At 37.2% G+C, this 18442-nt stretch overlaps 1 protein-coding gene across 1 annotated transcript; it reads right to left on the bottom strand.

The window, feature by feature from the left end:
- Positions 1-6548: 6548 nt before the first annotated feature.
- LOC127510223 (chymotrypsin-like protease CTRL-1) lies at positions 6549-11597 on the bottom strand. The gene is made up of 6 exons (XM_051889789.1): positions 11593-11597; positions 10958-11049; positions 10685-10850; positions 10338-10606; positions 10076-10221; positions 6549-7907 (listed from the first exon to the last, which is right to left on the bottom strand). Exons 1-6 carry the CDS (start codon positions 11595-11597, stop codon positions 7614-7616), a joined length of 972 nt encoding a protein of 323 aa, XP_051745749.1. The 3' UTR covers positions 6549-7613.
- Between the last annotated feature and the right edge of the window lie 6845 nt (positions 11598-18442).

Here is an 18442-nt window from a genome sequence, read left to right as displayed (position 1 = left end):
CTTTCCTACACGATTGTCTCAGAGAACAAATATTTTGATCAACCCATGGCTCAGATTTAGGTTTTGGCTTAAAAAACTTCAAATGAGCAGTAACATTTAAGATATCCAGCCATATAGTGTTTAAAACTTTATGATGTTGTTCAACATCTAGTTCAGCTAATGAAGACTCAATTGATAGGGAAAGGCCGGCTTCATTATAGAGCAGTGGTCGGCAGTAGGCTGCCCGCGGGCCAAACCTGGCCTGCCAGCAATAATATCTGGCCCGCGTCCAGATTATTTTGATAGCGGATGGTTCTGAAACAGTGTTGCCAACTTAGCGTCCCAACCTTAGATTTAGTGACTTTTCAGACCCCCTTAGTGACTTTTTAAAAAAAAAAAAAAGCGACTAGCGACAAATCTAGCAAGTTTTTGGACAAACCTCTGTCGCCAAAAGTCGCCAGTACTGTGCGAGCGCGAGGTCTTGCTTTCCCGCTACAGTCGCACCTCTCTCTGCATCTACTCTGTTCAGTGAGTGGCTGAGAGGAGCAGCAGCACATTCCACTGACCGCACGGCATCTGACGTGAATGAGCGAGCTACACATGAGCACAGTGTTTCCACAGAGTTGTCACTTATCTGCATCTCCTTTGTTTTACATTTAAAGAATTTAGTTTGACAGTTTTGATTTCCATTCTTCTCTTGTGCTTATCACTGCTCACTATATCACAGAGCTTAAGTTCATCCAGTTTCCAACCTTATTGAATTAAGATAATTGACACAAAATATGTAGTTATTCACTATATCATATACTCGTTCTGTTGTCTGACAAAAAATATATATTGGAAATGAGAACAGTTTTATTGGACATTCGGCCATATTATAGCTATTATATCAAAATCCAGTCTGTGAGCATGGATTAGGATAGAAAAAAACATTAGGCAGGCAGAATGCAAGTACAACGTGATGATGTCACAGATATGCTAATTGACGCATGACATCATCTAGCGACCTTTAGTGACTTTTTGGGTATGCTTTAGCTACTTTCCTTTGAATATAGTTGGCAACACTGTTCTGAAATAGATCTTCGTCTCATGGTGCTGTCTAATATTATCACCGTGTCTACACCAGATGCGTCTTTTTTTGCGCCGAGCCGCAAAGGCTAAAAGCTGTCTACTCAACAAACCGACCGTTGTAAAGCACTTGGACTACGTCAGAAACAGAAAGGGGAATCCGTTCACTGTCGGGAATGTGTTGTGTTGCGTCGAGCTGCATCCAGTGTAGACAATATCACTGATTATAATGGGTTATTATCTTTTGACGCGTTGTGTCGCGCCGCTCACGTCCGCTGTAGACACAGTGTTATATTCTTTGCAAACAGCGACAACTTCGTTGCAGATAAGACACACCAGCTTTGCATTCACAAAACTAGGTAAGAACGCATAGTTCCCTTGTGATACTACACAAGTACTGCGTCGTTTGTCTTATTATTATTATTAATATTAATAAGACAAGACACATATGGGGAAAACTCCTTTTTCTCCGATTCTGAAGCCTTTATACAATCACGCAGTGTTAACTGCACGGCCATTGGTTCGTGGAGTAAACGAACCAATGACAGAGCGGAATCGCGCAAGCCAGCGTCGAGCGAGTGCACTTCAGTGTATCTTTCTGCAATGCAGTTGCTTACTAAAAGAGCTATTTCAAAAGAGCACATTTCTGCGACGTTGTTGCAAATGTCACGTCACGGTTGTGGCACATGCAGAGCCCCTCTGCACACTGATGATGGGCACAGTGAGTGCGTGCTATGTCTGGGGAAATCCCACGCAGAAACCGCGCTCACTGAAACGACCTGCTCTCATTGCGAGAGTATAAGTTTGGCCTCCTTGCGCTCGCGGATAGCGTTCTTTTCAGAACGTGACTCCGCCCCTCACGCCCTCCCGTTTTCTTCCTTCCAGGAGCCTGTGAGGAAAAAACAGCAGGGCAGAGGATGGGCAGGGCAAAGACAAGCTGCCAGCCACTGAGCCCGCACCATGGCCTGAGCATAGACAGCGCTTGCGCTCTGCTAGGCGCCATCCCCCTCTGATGCAACAGGGACCCCGACCCAAGATGGTGCTGGACCCTGCGCCTCAGAAGTCGGCCTGATGTCCAGGAAAGGAAGAGTAGGAAGTTAAGTCCCGCTGCGGCTGGACCACCCTTCCAAAATGCCTCGCTCAGCTTTCCTGTCACCCCGTTCAGTTCCGGGTGCTCAAGAAAAACTGTTTGTTGCCTGCATAGAGCCTGTTCAAACGCCCTGGCAGTGCACCGCTGTTATAGCATTTATCACTGTAAAGCTGCTTTGACACAATCTGCATTGTAAAAAGCGCTATATAAATAAAGGTGACTTGACTTGATAGCGGATATAATGAAAAACAAACATACTCAAAAAGAGAGCAAATTTCCTCTTCCACCCCATACACGCACCACAGTCCCTCACAGCGACTTGGTGCCAGAACCAATTCAGCCCCTCGCCATGCGAGGGTGCTAAACATAGTAAAACGAGGTTATGTACTTCAATTCACTCAACAGGCCCCGTTATTCAATGGTGTGGTCCAAACCTCTGTGGAAACCAAGGACGCACACGTCCTGTGTTCTGATGTGAACGCCATGCTGGAAAAAGGAGCCATAGAAGTGGTTCCCCCGGCACTAAGCGAGTCAGACCCATCCTCAATCTCAGACATCTGAAGAGGGCCCTAATAAAGCACTTGTTCAGAATGATCACTTTGAAGCAGATCTTCCCGCAAGTATGCCCGGGAGACTGGTTCTTTACCCTGGATCTGAAGGATGCTTATTTTCACATCCAGATAGCCCCCCATCACAAGCGATTCTTGAGATTCGCCTTCGAAGGGGTGGCATATCAATACACGGTTCTTCCGTTCGGGCTATCTCTGGCTCCCCGCACTTTTACGAAGTGCATGGATGCGGCTCTCTCCTCTCTGAGGCAGATGGGTGTGGGCATTCTGAACTACCTCGACAACTGGCTCGTTCTGGCCCAGTCGGAGGCGGAGCTAATATCTCAGAGATCCATCATCCTTAACCACTTGGAGTGCTTGGGGCTCAGGGTCAATTTTCCAAAGAGCTTGTTATCTCCCAGCCAACTTGTCTCTTTCCTGGGGATAATTTTAGACTCAACCCGCATGAGGGCCGTGGTCACTCCAGAGCGATCTTCAGCCATTCAGCAGTTTGCGAAGACCTTTACGCCCGGGGCTTCTCTACCAGCGTTTCAGAAGATGCTAGGTCTAATGAGTTCAGCATTTCTGGCTCTGCAGCTGGGCTTGCTTCATATGTGCCCTCTGCAGTACTGGCTGAAACCACGGGTCCCACCCCAAGCCTGGCAACATGGTCATTGCTCGCACAAGGTGAACCAGGCGTGTGTCGCAACCCTGGCCCCTTGGACAAACCCTTGCTGGTTCGAGAAAGGCGTGGCAATCGGGGCGATAGACAAGAGGAAGGTCGTCTTCACAGATGTCTCCAAGATGGGTTGGGGAGCTCTGTGCGACAGCCGTCTGGCCTTTGGTGCTTGGAACGGCCCGGAAAGCAAGCTACATATCAACTGTCTGGAATTGATGGCGGTATATCGAGTTCTCCAGGCTTTCCTTCCTCTCCTGGTGGGACACCACGTCTTGGTCAGGTCAGACAGCATGACAGTGGTGTCCTTCATAAATCACCAGGGTGGGCTCTCTTCAAAGCCCCTCTTCACTTTAGCGAAAACCATCCTAGAGTGGGCCCAGTGCAATTGTGTTAATTGTTTTATGTGTAATGCCAAAGACTTATTAACCAGCTATTTGTGTGTTTATTTTTAGTTTTCATGGTGCTTATGCTGGTTCTAGAAGAATACAAACAATTGCACCCGTTAGAGACTCTCTGCCTCGTATTCAAGAAGCCTAGGGCTGCTATACATTTAGTATAATAAAAATGAATATTGTCAGCTTTACTTAATAAGTGTAGACAACAACTTAACATTGCTGATTGAAACACACAAATTAATGTTGACATAACTAACTGGGCAGTGGATCCATAGTTCCCAGCATGCTTTGCAAGGGACTGCATTAGGAGAGTACATTTAGGGATTAAGTGTTATTTTATGTGTTTTTTCAGGAAAGGGAAATATGTTGTTAGTTTATGTTAGTGTTTAATGTTAGAGTTTCTGTAATGTTTTTGAATTCAGTGTTTTGAATGACTCAATTAAGTAGTCTCACTGTGATTTTATATTTTAATCCACTCAGTTTCATATATGTACATTACACCATTGTAACCAAACAAATACCTGTAAAATAATTACATTTCAACATTTTATACTCTCCCCATTCGGCAAATCACAATGGGAACTACAACAGCAAAAAACAAAACAAAAAAACAAAAACAAAACAAAAAACATTTTCAAGTGCTGTTGAACAGACTTGTTTAGTTCATATTCACCCTAAATAATTTAATCTATTACACTGAACATTTTATATTTACAGTCATTAAAAGAAAATAAATCAAGTTAAGAAGAGACAAATAATGTGAGTAAATCAGACAATCTGTGTTTTCCTTTTCTGATTCGATTTCGGTATAGTTCACTCAGATATAATGTGACTTATTGGAAACCTCTGTTATTGTAAAGGTGTCTGGATTTACCTGTTGTGTGTTTGTCAGTAAACATCCACTTCCTAATTCCTATTTCATTCTTGTATTATTCTTAAAGGATCATATCTACACACGTACACATAACTGCACACTGTTTAGACAGCTCTGCACACCCACGGACACAGAAACCTGTTAACACTTAAAGATAAATGATTGTTGTTCAGAAGCATGAATAGTGTACATACTGTTTTTCTCATATTTTGACCATATATAGGTGCCTGCGTACAGTAAGAAGGTTAGAATTGTGAAAGTACATGCAGGTTTTTTCTCTGTCAAGGTAAACCACCAACTCTCTCATAAGCAAGGCAATCACATCTGGTCTTCATAATAAATATTTGCTTTTTTTTTTTTTTAAGTTCAGTGATTATAGAAATTTGTTCATTGATTGCATTTCATAAACCATTATCTCAATGCAGTATATTTTTATGTCGCCATATGCCTGACTTTCAAAGATAGATTTATTAGTCAAAAGATCACAGTTAAGTGAACATGGGTGAATTTTTTAACAGTTTTAACAATGGGTGCTTCTAACTTTAAAAAAATTGCATTTATTTATTTGTTTATTTATTGTTTGTTTGTTTTCTCAAAGTAAAAAAAAGTTAAAAGAGTTGAAATGATACTGACACACAATATATTATATTGGATATCTGTTGTGTTTCTCAGCTGGTTTAGACGGTTACAACAAAATGGCAGAAATATAATTCTCAATATGAAACTGTCACAGAAGCTCATCATCTCCAAACAAGGTCAAATCCAAGACAGATGGGAAAAAAAGATTAATAATAAAAAGAGTAATAATAATAACTACTTGTTTTGATAATAGATGATGATATAAAAATACAAAGAGAAAGAAAATACTTACCTTTCTCTTGTTATCAACAACATGATGTCACAAATTATCCTCTGTACTGGCGCCAGATTCCTCACAGTTTGTTATACAGCAGCGTTGTTATTGAAGACATTCATTATCAGAAAATATCAAACCTCAGAATGTTTAAGTCAATAGAAAACTTTATGCATGCCGATTGCCAATACGTTAAAATATAAGCTTTAAGCAATAAATGGATTAACATCTTTTTCTATCTCTCTCTCATGGACACACATTACGAAAAGATTGATAAAAAGTAGAGCTAGGTTTAAAGGTTAGAATTAAAATATTCACAACTCTTTTGTGTCGAGTCAAGTCTGAAGTCTATTAAAGGTCATCAATTGAGAAATCAACTTTTCCTTGAGCTTTTGATATATAAGAGATACTATAAGAATATCCTGTAAGTTTCAGAACTGAAAACTTCCTTGTTAGTCCAATAAAAGCTTTTACTGACACCAGGGCCAGTGACAATACTCAAGACACATCATAAATAATGCACAATAAGACCATTATACACATTGAAAAAGATTTATGTATTTGACTGATCTTGGAATGTGCCTATCTATGTCATATGTTAAACGCCGCCTCTGCAGAAGAAATCAACGCCTACGCCTACTTCATCATTGCAACATACAAATACCTCATTAAGACGTCTACAAATGCATAAAACTCATCAGAAATCAGGTAATAGACACTTTTAGACACTTAATACTCAGGTAATAGACAGACACTTGTTCAATGATTTGTAATCATGTTTTAAAACATAACTCACATTTTCTTCAGGAAATGCACATTCTACTTCAAAAGGCTATGATTTTCTTGAATAAATATGAGTGCAGTATGAGTGCAATATGATGTTTTATTGAAAATAATACAGTTTTACATCACCATTACGGTGATCAGTGTTTGCTTTAGTTGGACTCTTGACCATTGACTCTTATTCATTAGTTTTTTTTCTGGCTGCTGTAATTATGTTTATAAAACACATTTGTTATGGCAAGAGAAATGAAGAGAAAATGTGATCAGGTGATGACAATCATCATTTAGTGGTCTGATTCATTGATCTCATTCAGAGTTTAATCTTTGATCTTACAATTGATGTGTAATTATTCAGACACAAACAGACATCTAGAGTCATCATGTGATTCATCATGTGAATCTCAACAATGGTGATTAACATTACAGATAAAGTCTGAACATCACAAAACAAGGAACTAAATACACAACAAAACAACAGCAAAAATAAAAGCAAATTGTCAGACAGTTCAGCTGCATAATTTATTCATGTCACAGTGCATGCACTGCATCATGATGCTTTTCGTTTTATCATCGTCAATGGCCCTGTCCCAAATGGAACCCTAATCCCTTGTGATCTTCCTCTGAGTCCACACGTTCATTACATAATGTCCAGTAGAAGTCTGCTGCGAATCCTGTGGGCCTCATTTATAAAATGTGCGTATGCACAGATTTGATCTTAGAGTGTGCATACGTTAAAATCCTCTCCAACATTCATTTTTATAACTGATATATAAATTGCTAACAAATAACTTGAAAAAATGCAGTGAACAATGTAATTTACTCTACAGCTTTTAGCATGTACTCGCCACAAGCTTTCCTCTCTTCTGCCCTTCTTCAACTGTTTGATGCCCTTCATAAATTCCCGTAAACTGTTTCCTCTGATGTAACAGATTTGCTGCTCAGAATTTATTTTTTTCCTATTTCAGTCTCTTTGAATAATTTTTAAATTCACTAAAATTACACTTAAGCCATTTCTGAGAGTATGACTACAACATGGTAATTGATTAAAGATAATTACATTTAACAACCAATGACCCTGATCCCATTGCAGAGCTCCAAACCCTTTATTGTTTATGCATACTGGTTATCAGACATATAAACATAAAAATAATCATTATTGTTATGCAAACATCCTGAATCTCCGATAGCAGAAGCATGCTGAACTTCATTAGAGAGCTTTTGAAGAATAGTACACTTTTAAAAAGATTAAGAATAATTAACAACAATAACAATATAACTGACAGCATGTACAGCACAACTGTCCTCTTTATCAAAGAACCCTGAGAATTACTGTTCAATCAATCTTTAGGAAGAGAGACAGAGCGAGAAGGTGAAAGGAATGATGGAGAACGTGAGAGAAAGGGATAATAAGAGTGGGTTGGGTACGCTTCCAAAGTTGAAGTTGGATGTTGGATTGAATTCAACAAATCCAGGTGTGTTGTTTCCCATGTAAGACTCGATCCAGTCCTGGTATCGAGAAACTCTGGCGAACACACTGGGATATTTGCGGTCATCACATTTTTGTGAAGTAAAACTCGAAATGCCGGACTGAATCCACAGGGAACCGTTCCTACTGAGCACTGGACCTCCAGAGTCTCCCTGCATTGAAAAACATTCAGCATTTATATCTCTGACAATATACAGTGACCAACTGTTATAGACACAATGATAAAAGTATGCTAGCCGTGTGTCCACCCAAGCATTTTTATCCTGAGGCCAGCATACATTTTTCAATTGTTTATAGTGGGAGCACTAACCGTTTTTCTTTCCTTTGTATCCTTCCCTCGCTTCCTGAGACGTGAGGAGAGGAAGCGAGGAAAAGAAACAAGGATGCAAAAACTAGAAATGAAAAGCAACCCAAGAATGTTTAACTATGGGTAAAACCAAGTGTGAGAGACATGTCCTTGAAAATGAATCTAAGATGTTTTGATCGCCCCCTGGTGGCTGGATGCAGTAAAGGTCCCCGTCCTCTCGGGACATGAGCCAGTTCTCATTGCAAGTTTCATCATTACTTACATAGTTCAGTGATTTGGTGTTTCCCAAAACCATATTTCAAACGAACATTCACAAGCTTGTGTGGTTGGAACGACAGCTCTCGAGAAATTAGCAAACTGGTACATCATGTATATCTTTTATTTTGAATATATACAAATGTCATTTACATATTTTAATTTGTCAAGAGATTTTAAGCAGCGTTTTTGAAGAGTGCACTTGTACGTAAGAACGAGCCTATGAATCTGGAAATAAAGCAAAATAACTGAGAAAAATGAGAATTAGTCTGTAATTTACAGCAAAAAATCTAGCAATAACTAATTCTCAAACAGATTCATTTAAAGACGCTATTACTCCACCACCTATTTGATATCATTCACCAACGTGGCTGAACAACAGGTTTGCGACAACCAACCCGATCTCACGGCAATTTGCACGTATTTTACGAGGTGGCTAATTCCTACGAATTCATACAACCTCACTTGTACGAATTCATCCGTTTTTTTGCTAAATCATACGTGTTTTACGAGTTGACAAATTTGTATGAATTCATACGAATGACCTACCCCAAACCCAGTTCAAAAACAGTTGTGACTAGCTAGCTGATTTCTTCAACAAAGCATCGTACAATGATAGTGAAGCAGTGAGTTATGTCGTTGTATAGGAAATGCACCTCTGGCTGATTTTAGGTGAAAAATTTAATCTGTTGGAGATGTCCAAGAGATTTAGGCACTGGAAAAAATCCACAGAGAAAAACAACCAATATGGGAAAGTCCCATAGCAAGCTTGACAAATATACGTTTTTTTTTTTTTTGTCAAATGAGAATATGATATCAAAGATTTGGAACAAATATTCTGACTGAAACTCTTCCATCCAGATAGAGGTATTTTCTGCTTTTATTGTTATTTTTATTTCTTATGCAATCCATTTTCATTCTTATGCATTTGTTTCATTTTCATGCAAAGCATTTTGAATTACCATTGTGTATGAAATGTGCTATGTGCAACGATGGGTTGCAGTATTCAAAAGCACAATGAAGGAGATATCTTCAAGAACATTTAATGGAGTAATCTGAACAAGAAACAGGGAAAATCACCAGGAAAGTAACTGCAAACACTGAGTAACATAAACAAAGCTAAACAAAGACTGGACTGAAACTAAGGGCTTAAATACAAAGAAAACAGGGGAGCTAATGAGGTTAATTAAACAAACACACCTGAACTGAAGACACTAATTAATCTGTAACCAAGGATACAAACAAGTGGAGGGAAACTGAGAACAAAGAAGAACATGTGACTAAATGAACAAACAGAGAGTCCAAACATGTGACACTATGTAGATAAACTTGCCTTGCCTAAGGTCAGTAACTGTTGATAAAAACAAACTATTTGTGTAATTAGATAGTAGTAACATATTACTTCCAGTGATTGTGCCTCCAGCGCATCCAGCTGGGCATTTTCAAAAGAGTAAATTAACAGCAAATTTTCATTTTGGGTGAACTAGCCCTTCAATTTTGGGTGAACTAGCCCTTCAGTAGCTTTTTTCCTGCCTCAGTGTCTTATTTTAATTTATTTTATAATCTGCTTTGCAACTCCATTCTTTCCTATGCATATCAGGTGAAGTAAAAACCAGTCATAGTGTACAAGTTCATGATCAGTGGAGTAAAAACTGGCTTAATTAAGCAACTAGGTTGGCAGTGTAAAGTTTGCAGGTGAGTATATTGTGTAAATTTCTTTGGATTAAAAAGGGTTCAAATTAATGACTGGTAACTTACCGGACATATACTTTTCCCTCCCTGATTTAAAAATCCAGCACAAATCATATTGCTTGTGATGCCATTGATCAACAAATAAGCTTTATAGCAGTTCCTGTTGCTCACAATGGGCATCATCAACTGCTGCAGTATATCAGGAGCCTGGCCTGTGAAACAGATCAGAGGACACTTTTTATGGCTTTTAAAAACCATTTCTAGGTAAACTGTTGAGGTTTTCAGTATTGTTTGTATTTGGTTAATTGCCAAGTGAATGTTCACTCACCTCCAGATTGTAGCTTGCCCCATCCAGTGACCCAGCTCTCTGTACCTGCATCAAATACACTACCAGCCGCCGCCAGACAGACCGGCTTAATGTAATCAGAGAAAGGCACAGAAGAGTTGAGCTGGACCAGTGCTATGTCATTGTCAATAGTCTTACTGTCATAGTTAGGATGGGTGATGATTTGACTAGCTGTCCTGGATGTCTCATTAGGGTTTGAGCCGGATTGTCTCAGACGCCCGAAGTACATCACAACCTTAGACACATCAAAACTGTAAACAGAGAAAGTCTGCTTTAATCTCACTATTATCAATCTACAAATGTATCTTGAGCTTTATTTTTCTTCATACTTCTCGAAGCAGTGAGCTGCAGATAAAACCCAGTCTTTAGTGATCAGAGTCCCGCCACAGTTATGGCTTGAGCCGAAGACATAAATGCTGACTTGCCATGGCCAAGCCCCTGCCGTTGCATTCTCCCCTCCAACAATCCTGCTGTTGAGGGGGGCTCGACCACATACTGACGATGAGAAAGAAGATATGAGATTTCCTTGTTAACATTCCTCACCGACATAGAAGAAACATTCTGTGTGGAACAAGAGTTTTATGGCCATTATGGCTACTTACCATCTAACTGGCCAAGGGAACCTGTGTTTAGACAAAGTAAGTAGAGGACATAGAAGAGAGTTGGTTTGTGTAGACCATGGTTACTGGTTCGCCTGTAACATCAGCGCTGGCACATGTTGACATGAAAACAACATACAATCTTTCTCCTGAATAATGGTGTTTATGGATTTCAGCCAAAATACCTGTTAAATGATTTTATAGGCATATGAAATTAAGTAATTAACCTAAGAAAAGCAATTTGAAGAATGTATGGATGACCCAAACCCCAAAGTGTAGCTATATTTGAACAACTTTAATAATCTGTATTTAGTGAGAGTGTGCGTTTTCAAACAACGTGTAGTTGTAGTAGTTTGCTCAAGTAGTTTACATTGCTTCATAAAAGCTTGGGCACTTCTCAGTCTTTATTATTATCATCACAATTTTCCACATTTTAGAATAAAGGTTCTACAGTGCGTGCAGAATTATTATGCACATTGATTTTCTGATCATATTTTTTTTCCAGGTACATCTTACCAATTTCAAACCACATTAATCTTAATAAATACATAGTTGATCAAATATAATAATTCATTTAAATTACTGGATAACTTCAGAACCAAAGTGTTAAAAACACAACCCCATCACAAACTCACAACCCCATTATGATCAAAGAAGTAACAGGGTTGAGTGTGATGGGGTTGTGATTTTTTGCTCAAAATGGCCACTAGTGAATGACAGGAGAGCACATGGCATGCATGATAATAAGAAATCACGTATATTGTTGAAATAACAAAGATAATTTTCACAAGTAATAGTTTTCTACCTTTATTTGATGTAACAGAGTTGAGTCGTTGAGCTTGACAACCACAATATCACAATATAAATAAGTTATATTCATAAAAGAAGCTGGTAACTTGCCTGTGTCTGCACACAGTGTTGTTCAGAGGACTTCTATGATGTCACTTCCTGTTATTGACATCACATAAGTATCAGTTCATTATTTTTATGGGGGGAAAACATTACCAGCAAAAAAGCATGGGATTTATTTTATTAATGGTATTGGCAAAATGTATGGACTTTTTTCTAAGCTTATTACTCATATCCCAAGTACACTTTCATAGAAGGCCATAAGGGACATGACAAAATAGATATAAAGGTAAAATGTATGTCATGTTTTTTTAAACTTTATTAAAGGGTACATTTCAATTGATACAAAAAGCTTTTAAAAATTGATTTTGGTGACCCAATAGATAAAATACACTTAAAAAGGTCTGAGGGACTTAAATCGTACCGGTTTCATGGAATGAATCTCCTAATGGTTTATCAAATAAAAGCATATTATCATAATCAATTGACTAAATGATGATATTTGCTCAGGTGGTGCTGGGTTCCCATCTTTATCAGCTTGCAATGTTATTTATTGGTCATGAGAACACACAGCATGCATTTCTAGTGCTGAGGTGGCCAAGGCACACATAGATAGTAAAACATGCAGTCCCATTAAATAATAATAATAATAAAAATTGCAGTATTGCTGTATTGTCTAAATCTCCCATAAATGTGAAAAGTGCTTTACAATGTACAGCAATAGTCTTTTTCAGCTGTTTCACCACAGCGTTACTGGCTTTGCTTACACCTGTAATGATCTGTTAGATGTTGTTGAAGGCTCTGCCCTTTTCTCGGTGTCCTGCTTTGTTGGGGGGTTAATTCATGTATGTTACATGTGCAGCAGCAGCAGCATGTCTTACATGCTCACAGCAATGTCTGTGAATGTATTGGCAGCAAGTCTCTGTTTCTGCTCTGCAGCAGCAGCGGTGTAGCAAATCTATTCTGCCAAGACCAAATATCCAGGTGTGCAGAATTATTAGGCAGGTTTTCTTTTACAGATAAAATGAGTCAAAAAAGAGATTTAACTGACTGAAAAGTCAAAAATTTTTAAATGCCCATGAGAAGGATGCAATACTAATGAAATACTAGAAATTGCAGTTAAGACATGACCATTGGACAGTAAAATGCTCTTTGGGTCAGCAGGGTCAGACAAAAACAGGTAGAAAAGATAAGACACATGTTAACTGCAAAATTATTCAGAATTAAGGTGAAGAATTAAGTGTGAAACCATCAGGAACCCTTTAGTCTCCAGCGCCAGAACTTCAGAACTGCATCCTGGAGTCTCCAGAAGTGCAAGGTGTCAGGATCTCAGAGACTTAGGTTAGGTAAAGAATCCTAAAAATGACCCCACTTTATAAGAATCACAAGCTGAAGTGTTGTGAAATACATGAAGACTGATTTTTTTTTATAGGCTTTATAGACAGACAGATTGAGAGTGACTCTTGAAGGACCAGCAACACATCCCATTATTTGAAGAATTCATCTTCCAGAATCTGGCAGTAAGTTTTATGAGTTCATTTCTGCAAAACAGACTTCAGGGTATGAGATGGACTAAAAAGGATCTTCCAAAACTTACTGCCAGATTCTGGAAGATGAATTCTTCAAACAGTGGTACAAGAGGATGTGATGCTGGTCCATCAAGAGTCACTCTCAATCTGTCTGTCTATAAAGCCTATAAAAAAAATCAGTCTTCATGTATTTCACAACACTTCAGCTTGTGATTCTTATTAAGTGGGGGTAATTTTTTAGGATTCTTTACCTAACCTAAGTCTCTGATATCCTGACACCTTGTACTTCTGGAGACTCCAGGTAGGATGCAGTTCTGGAAAATGGTGTCGCTGGAGACTAAAGGGTTCCTGATGGTTTCACACTTAATTCTTCACCTTCATTCTTAATTGTTTTGCAGTTAATGTGTCTTTTATTCTCCACCTGTTTTTGTCTGACCCTGCTGACCCAATGAGCATTATGGTCATGCCTTAACTGCAATTTCTAGTATTTCATTAGTATTGCATCCTTCTCATGGGCATTTAAGAATTTTTTATAACTTTTCAGTCTGAGTTAAATCTCTTTTTTGGCTCATTTATCTGTAAAAGAAAACCTGCCTAATAATTCTGCACGCCTGAATATATGACATTTTTCACTTCCAGCCTTCATGAACAATTGTATATCACTTATAAATGATTAAATACAAAATTAATAGTAGTTGTTATTAAGATTGATGTGGTTTGGAATTGAACAAAAAAAAAAAAAAAAAATGTTCAGGAAGTCAACGTACCTAATAATTCTGCACGCACTGTATAAATAACAGAAATATAAGTATGGGATTTCAGAATCAAAACTATCTTTTAGCTTCTTCAAAGTCACCACTCATTCAGACTCTGAACTTCCACTCAACCAAACTTGAACTGCATCCCTGAATAAACACGATTTAAAATCATCCATTGAAATACAGAAATGCATTTGTAAAGAAATTTATTCAAATGCAGAATTTGTGCTTATCTACAGAACCAATTTTAAGCATTTATCCATAAGTCTTCAGATCCAAAGGTTTTTTAAACATGAGAAATTAAAATGCTTGTCAGTTATTATACAACTGAAACAAACATTTACATCTAATTATGTCATATTATAGATGTTTTGTAAGATCTTACCTGCTATGAAAAGGATGACACTGGCAACACTCACAGCGGTGTTAAACTTCATAATTCTGTTCTGGTCTGTGATCTGACCGCTGTTTCCTCGACTGTCAGGTTTCTGCTGAGATGTAACGCAAGTACTACTGCTTTTATCAAGAGTTCCCTGCCCTGCCCCACCCCACTACTACGTTCATCTCTGTCTCAGATTTTTTCAGAAAAAAGCTTCTCAGCTTTTCATAGGTGCCTTTTGTGGATGTGGGTGGAACGTGTCCCCACCACTTTTTGCTAAAAATGATTTCATCCCCACCAATTTTTCAAAGCCTTTGAAAAAATAGCTTGCAGAAAGCATCTCCAATCCATCATTCTTACATGAACACTCTTTTACTGGTGTGATCAATGTGATGAAGCTCCTACCAAAATCATATATTCACAGACATACACATTTAATCCACAATATAGTGCCAGTATACAGAGATGGATTGTGGATTAAATATATCAAAATGTCTGTCAATGTTACATTAGGTAGGGTCTGTCTGTGTAACTTGAGACGTGTAAAATGCTTTAAGTGGTAAAACTGTTTAAAATTCACCTGTGTTCACTTCATTGGGATATTGTGATGAACCAACACTGACTAATATGATATCTATCTTTAAACATCATGAGTTCAACATTTTATCCAGTATATTTAGATGGGCACATAAACATGTACTGCACTGAGTCAATAGTTTATTCAAATGAGCCCATTTCCATAACCACTGAACTTTACAAAAAAAGTATTTATTATAAAGACCCAAGACCAGATGCTATTGCCCTGACACTGTATTGCCCTGTTTATAAAGATATTTGACAGAGAAAAGGCCTGCATGTACTTTCATAATTCTAGCATAATTATGTAGGCACCTATATGCTGTATAAAGCAGAATATGACGAAAACCAGTGTGTACAGTCAACACTATTCATGCTTATAATAGCAGAACCATCAATCATCTCTACAGATTCTTCTATTATCAGGATTTCAGGCCTGGAGCTATGTAGAGCCATAAGTCACACTGAAAATTACTGCATTATGACCCTTTGAAAAGTATGAAACTGGAAGAAGTGGATGCTCGCGGGTTACTCCACAGTCACACGACAGGTAAAAGCAGACGACCTTCTACAGAAGCAGCAGTTTCCAGTAAGTCACATTGTATCGGAGGAAATTATACCTTCTTGTAACATCAAGATGAAAATAATGATGATCTTTTTAGAAACACAGTTTGTATTTGCAGAATAAACAAATAATTCTTACAAACACAGAGAGCTTTTTGTTACCATTGATCCACTTACAGAAGCGTTGTGTTCACTCCAGACATTCACATCCAGACATGCTGTTTTACTGCTCAGTTTATAGACAAGATCAACAGATTTTTATAACATTTATCCATTGCTATTTATTCATTTATTGAAGTGCACAAAAAAAAATGTGCTGAACTTCCATGATTTAAATCAGTTCACATGAATCAATTAATCACAATTTGTTCACCAAACGTCAACATCATGGAATGAAGTTACTTTTAAGTGACTCAATTAAGTAGTCTCACTGTGATCTTATATGACAGGTTTAATTCACTCAGTTTATATATTTATTGATGTCACATCACTGATATTGTACCAGCTAAATAACAATAACATATATTAACCTATTAAATGCTAAGAATTAAAAACTAATTTTACCCTTTACCCTTCCCTTAGTCTCCACTCTTTCCGCAGTGCTAACCCATTGTAACCAAACACATACCTGTAAAATAATACTCCATTTGAATTTTTTATGCTCTCCCCATTCGGTCCCATGCAAAGCACAATGGGATTCGGTTTCATTATAGTTCACCCAGATATAATGTGACTTACTGGAAACCTCTGTTATTGTATAAAGGTGTCTGGTTTTACCTGTTGTGTGACTGTCAGTAAACATCCACTTCCATATTCCTATTTCATTCTTGTATTATTCTCGAAAGGATCATATCTACACATGTACACATAATTACTACTAGAAACCTGTTAACACTTAAAGAAGACTGATTGTTGTTCAGAAGCATGAATAGTGTACATACTGTTTTTCTCATATTTTGACCATATATAGGTGCCTACGTACAGTAAGCAGGTTAGAATTATGAAAGTACATGCAGGTCTTAATTTTCTCTGTCAAGGTAAACCAACAACTCTCTCATTAGCAAGGCAATAATATCCGGTCTTTATAATACATATTTCCTTTTTTTTTTTTTTTTTTTTTTTTTTAAATTCAGAGATTATAGAAATTTGTTCATTGACTGCATTTCATAAACCATTGGTTCAATGCAGTATATTTTTATGTCGCCAAATGCCTGACTTTCAAAGATAGATTTATTAGTAAATTTTTGTTTAATCACAAGATCACAGTTAAGTGAACATGGGTGATTTTTTTTTTTTTTTTTTTTTTACAGTTTCAACAACAGGTTGCATTTTTTTTTTTTTTTTTGTAGTACAGAGTCCCAGACATGACATGCAGGAAAAAATAGTAGGCTAAATCGTGCACACGTTTTAGTAAATCGAGGGAACGAATTAGATTAAATTTTTTTTTCTTGCATGTCATGTGCGGGGCTCCGTATTTTTGCCTTCTCAAATTAAAAAAAAAAAAAAAAGTTAAAAGAGTTGAAATGATACTGACACACAATATATTATATTGGATATTTGTTGTGTTTCTCAGCTGGTTTAGATGGTTACAACAAAATGGCAAAATATAACATTTTCAATATGAAACTGTCATGGAAACTCATCATCTTCAAATGTCTTGGTCAAATCCAAAACAGATGGTGAAAAATATATTAATAATAAAAAGAGTAATAATAATAACTACTTGTTTTGATAATAGATGATGATATAAAAATACGAAGAAAAAGAAAATACATACCTTTCTCTTGTTATCAACAACATGATGTCTATGTAATGCCAAACCTGCCAAAATTAAAAATAAATAAATACATAAATATACAAAAAAATGTAAAAAATCAAACATAAATAAGTAAATATATAAATAAATATACAAAGAAAAGCAAAAAAAGAAAAATGTGTTTTTTACACATTTATTTATCTTAATCTTTTATTTATTTATTCATTTCGAATTTTATTTATTTATTTACTTATTTTCATATTTGTGCATTTCCACATTGATTCTTTTCTTTATTTCTACATTTCTTTATTTTTACATTTATGTATTTTTACATTTCTTTGTCCGTAGGGTAATAAGGAGGGCGTGGTTTACCTCAAACATCAGCAGTTGAGCTCAAAGTAGGCGAGAGTGAAGCACTGAGGCACCTTGTGATGTGCCCGATTTTACTGGTAACTGCCCTACAGCTTTATCATCTAACTGAATTTATCGATTGGAATTAATGTGGCATTCATACGTTTAATAAGGTACGGGGGTAGGCTAAAGGCTACCTCTGCTTAATAGAAAATAAGTTTGTTTCTGTTGCTGTCAGTATTGTTTTTAGAAAATTTACATTAAAATGCTCAAAAATATGAGGGCACGCGACAGGTGCTGTTTAAAAGAGCATGATGCATTTGTGTATGTTTAATGCATGGTGTGTGTGTTTCACTAGCTCAGTTTCCATGGGCATATTCTGATTTATCTAATTCTGGATATTTCCAATTGATAACTTAGCCTAAGACGTGTGATTAATAATAAGACCACATCAAGAGAACCCATTATATTCAGTGATGCCGTGACTGTCCACACGGGAAGTGACGCGACGCAAAAAAAAGTTCTAATGTCACCGTTGCCTCGTTCTGTTTTGGATCTTTGAAATATGTGTTGTATTTTAAGCGTTTGTCAAATGTGTTGCATGTAAATAAAGGTAAGCAAACCAATTATAAATGCACAATAAAAAAAAAAAACTATTCATAATAATAAAAAACATGATTTGTGAGAATTAATAAAAACAAGTTATTATTGGTCTGTAATTCTTCT

The sequence above is a fragment of the Ctenopharyngodon idella genome, chromosome 3, assembly GCF_019924925.1.
Source record: "Ctenopharyngodon idella isolate HZGC_01 chromosome 3, HZGC01, whole genome shotgun sequence".
Taxonomy (NCBI): Eukaryota; Metazoa; Chordata; class Actinopteri; order Cypriniformes; family Xenocyprididae; genus Ctenopharyngodon; species Ctenopharyngodon idella.
This window is presented reverse-complemented; position numbering and strand designations above follow the sequence as displayed.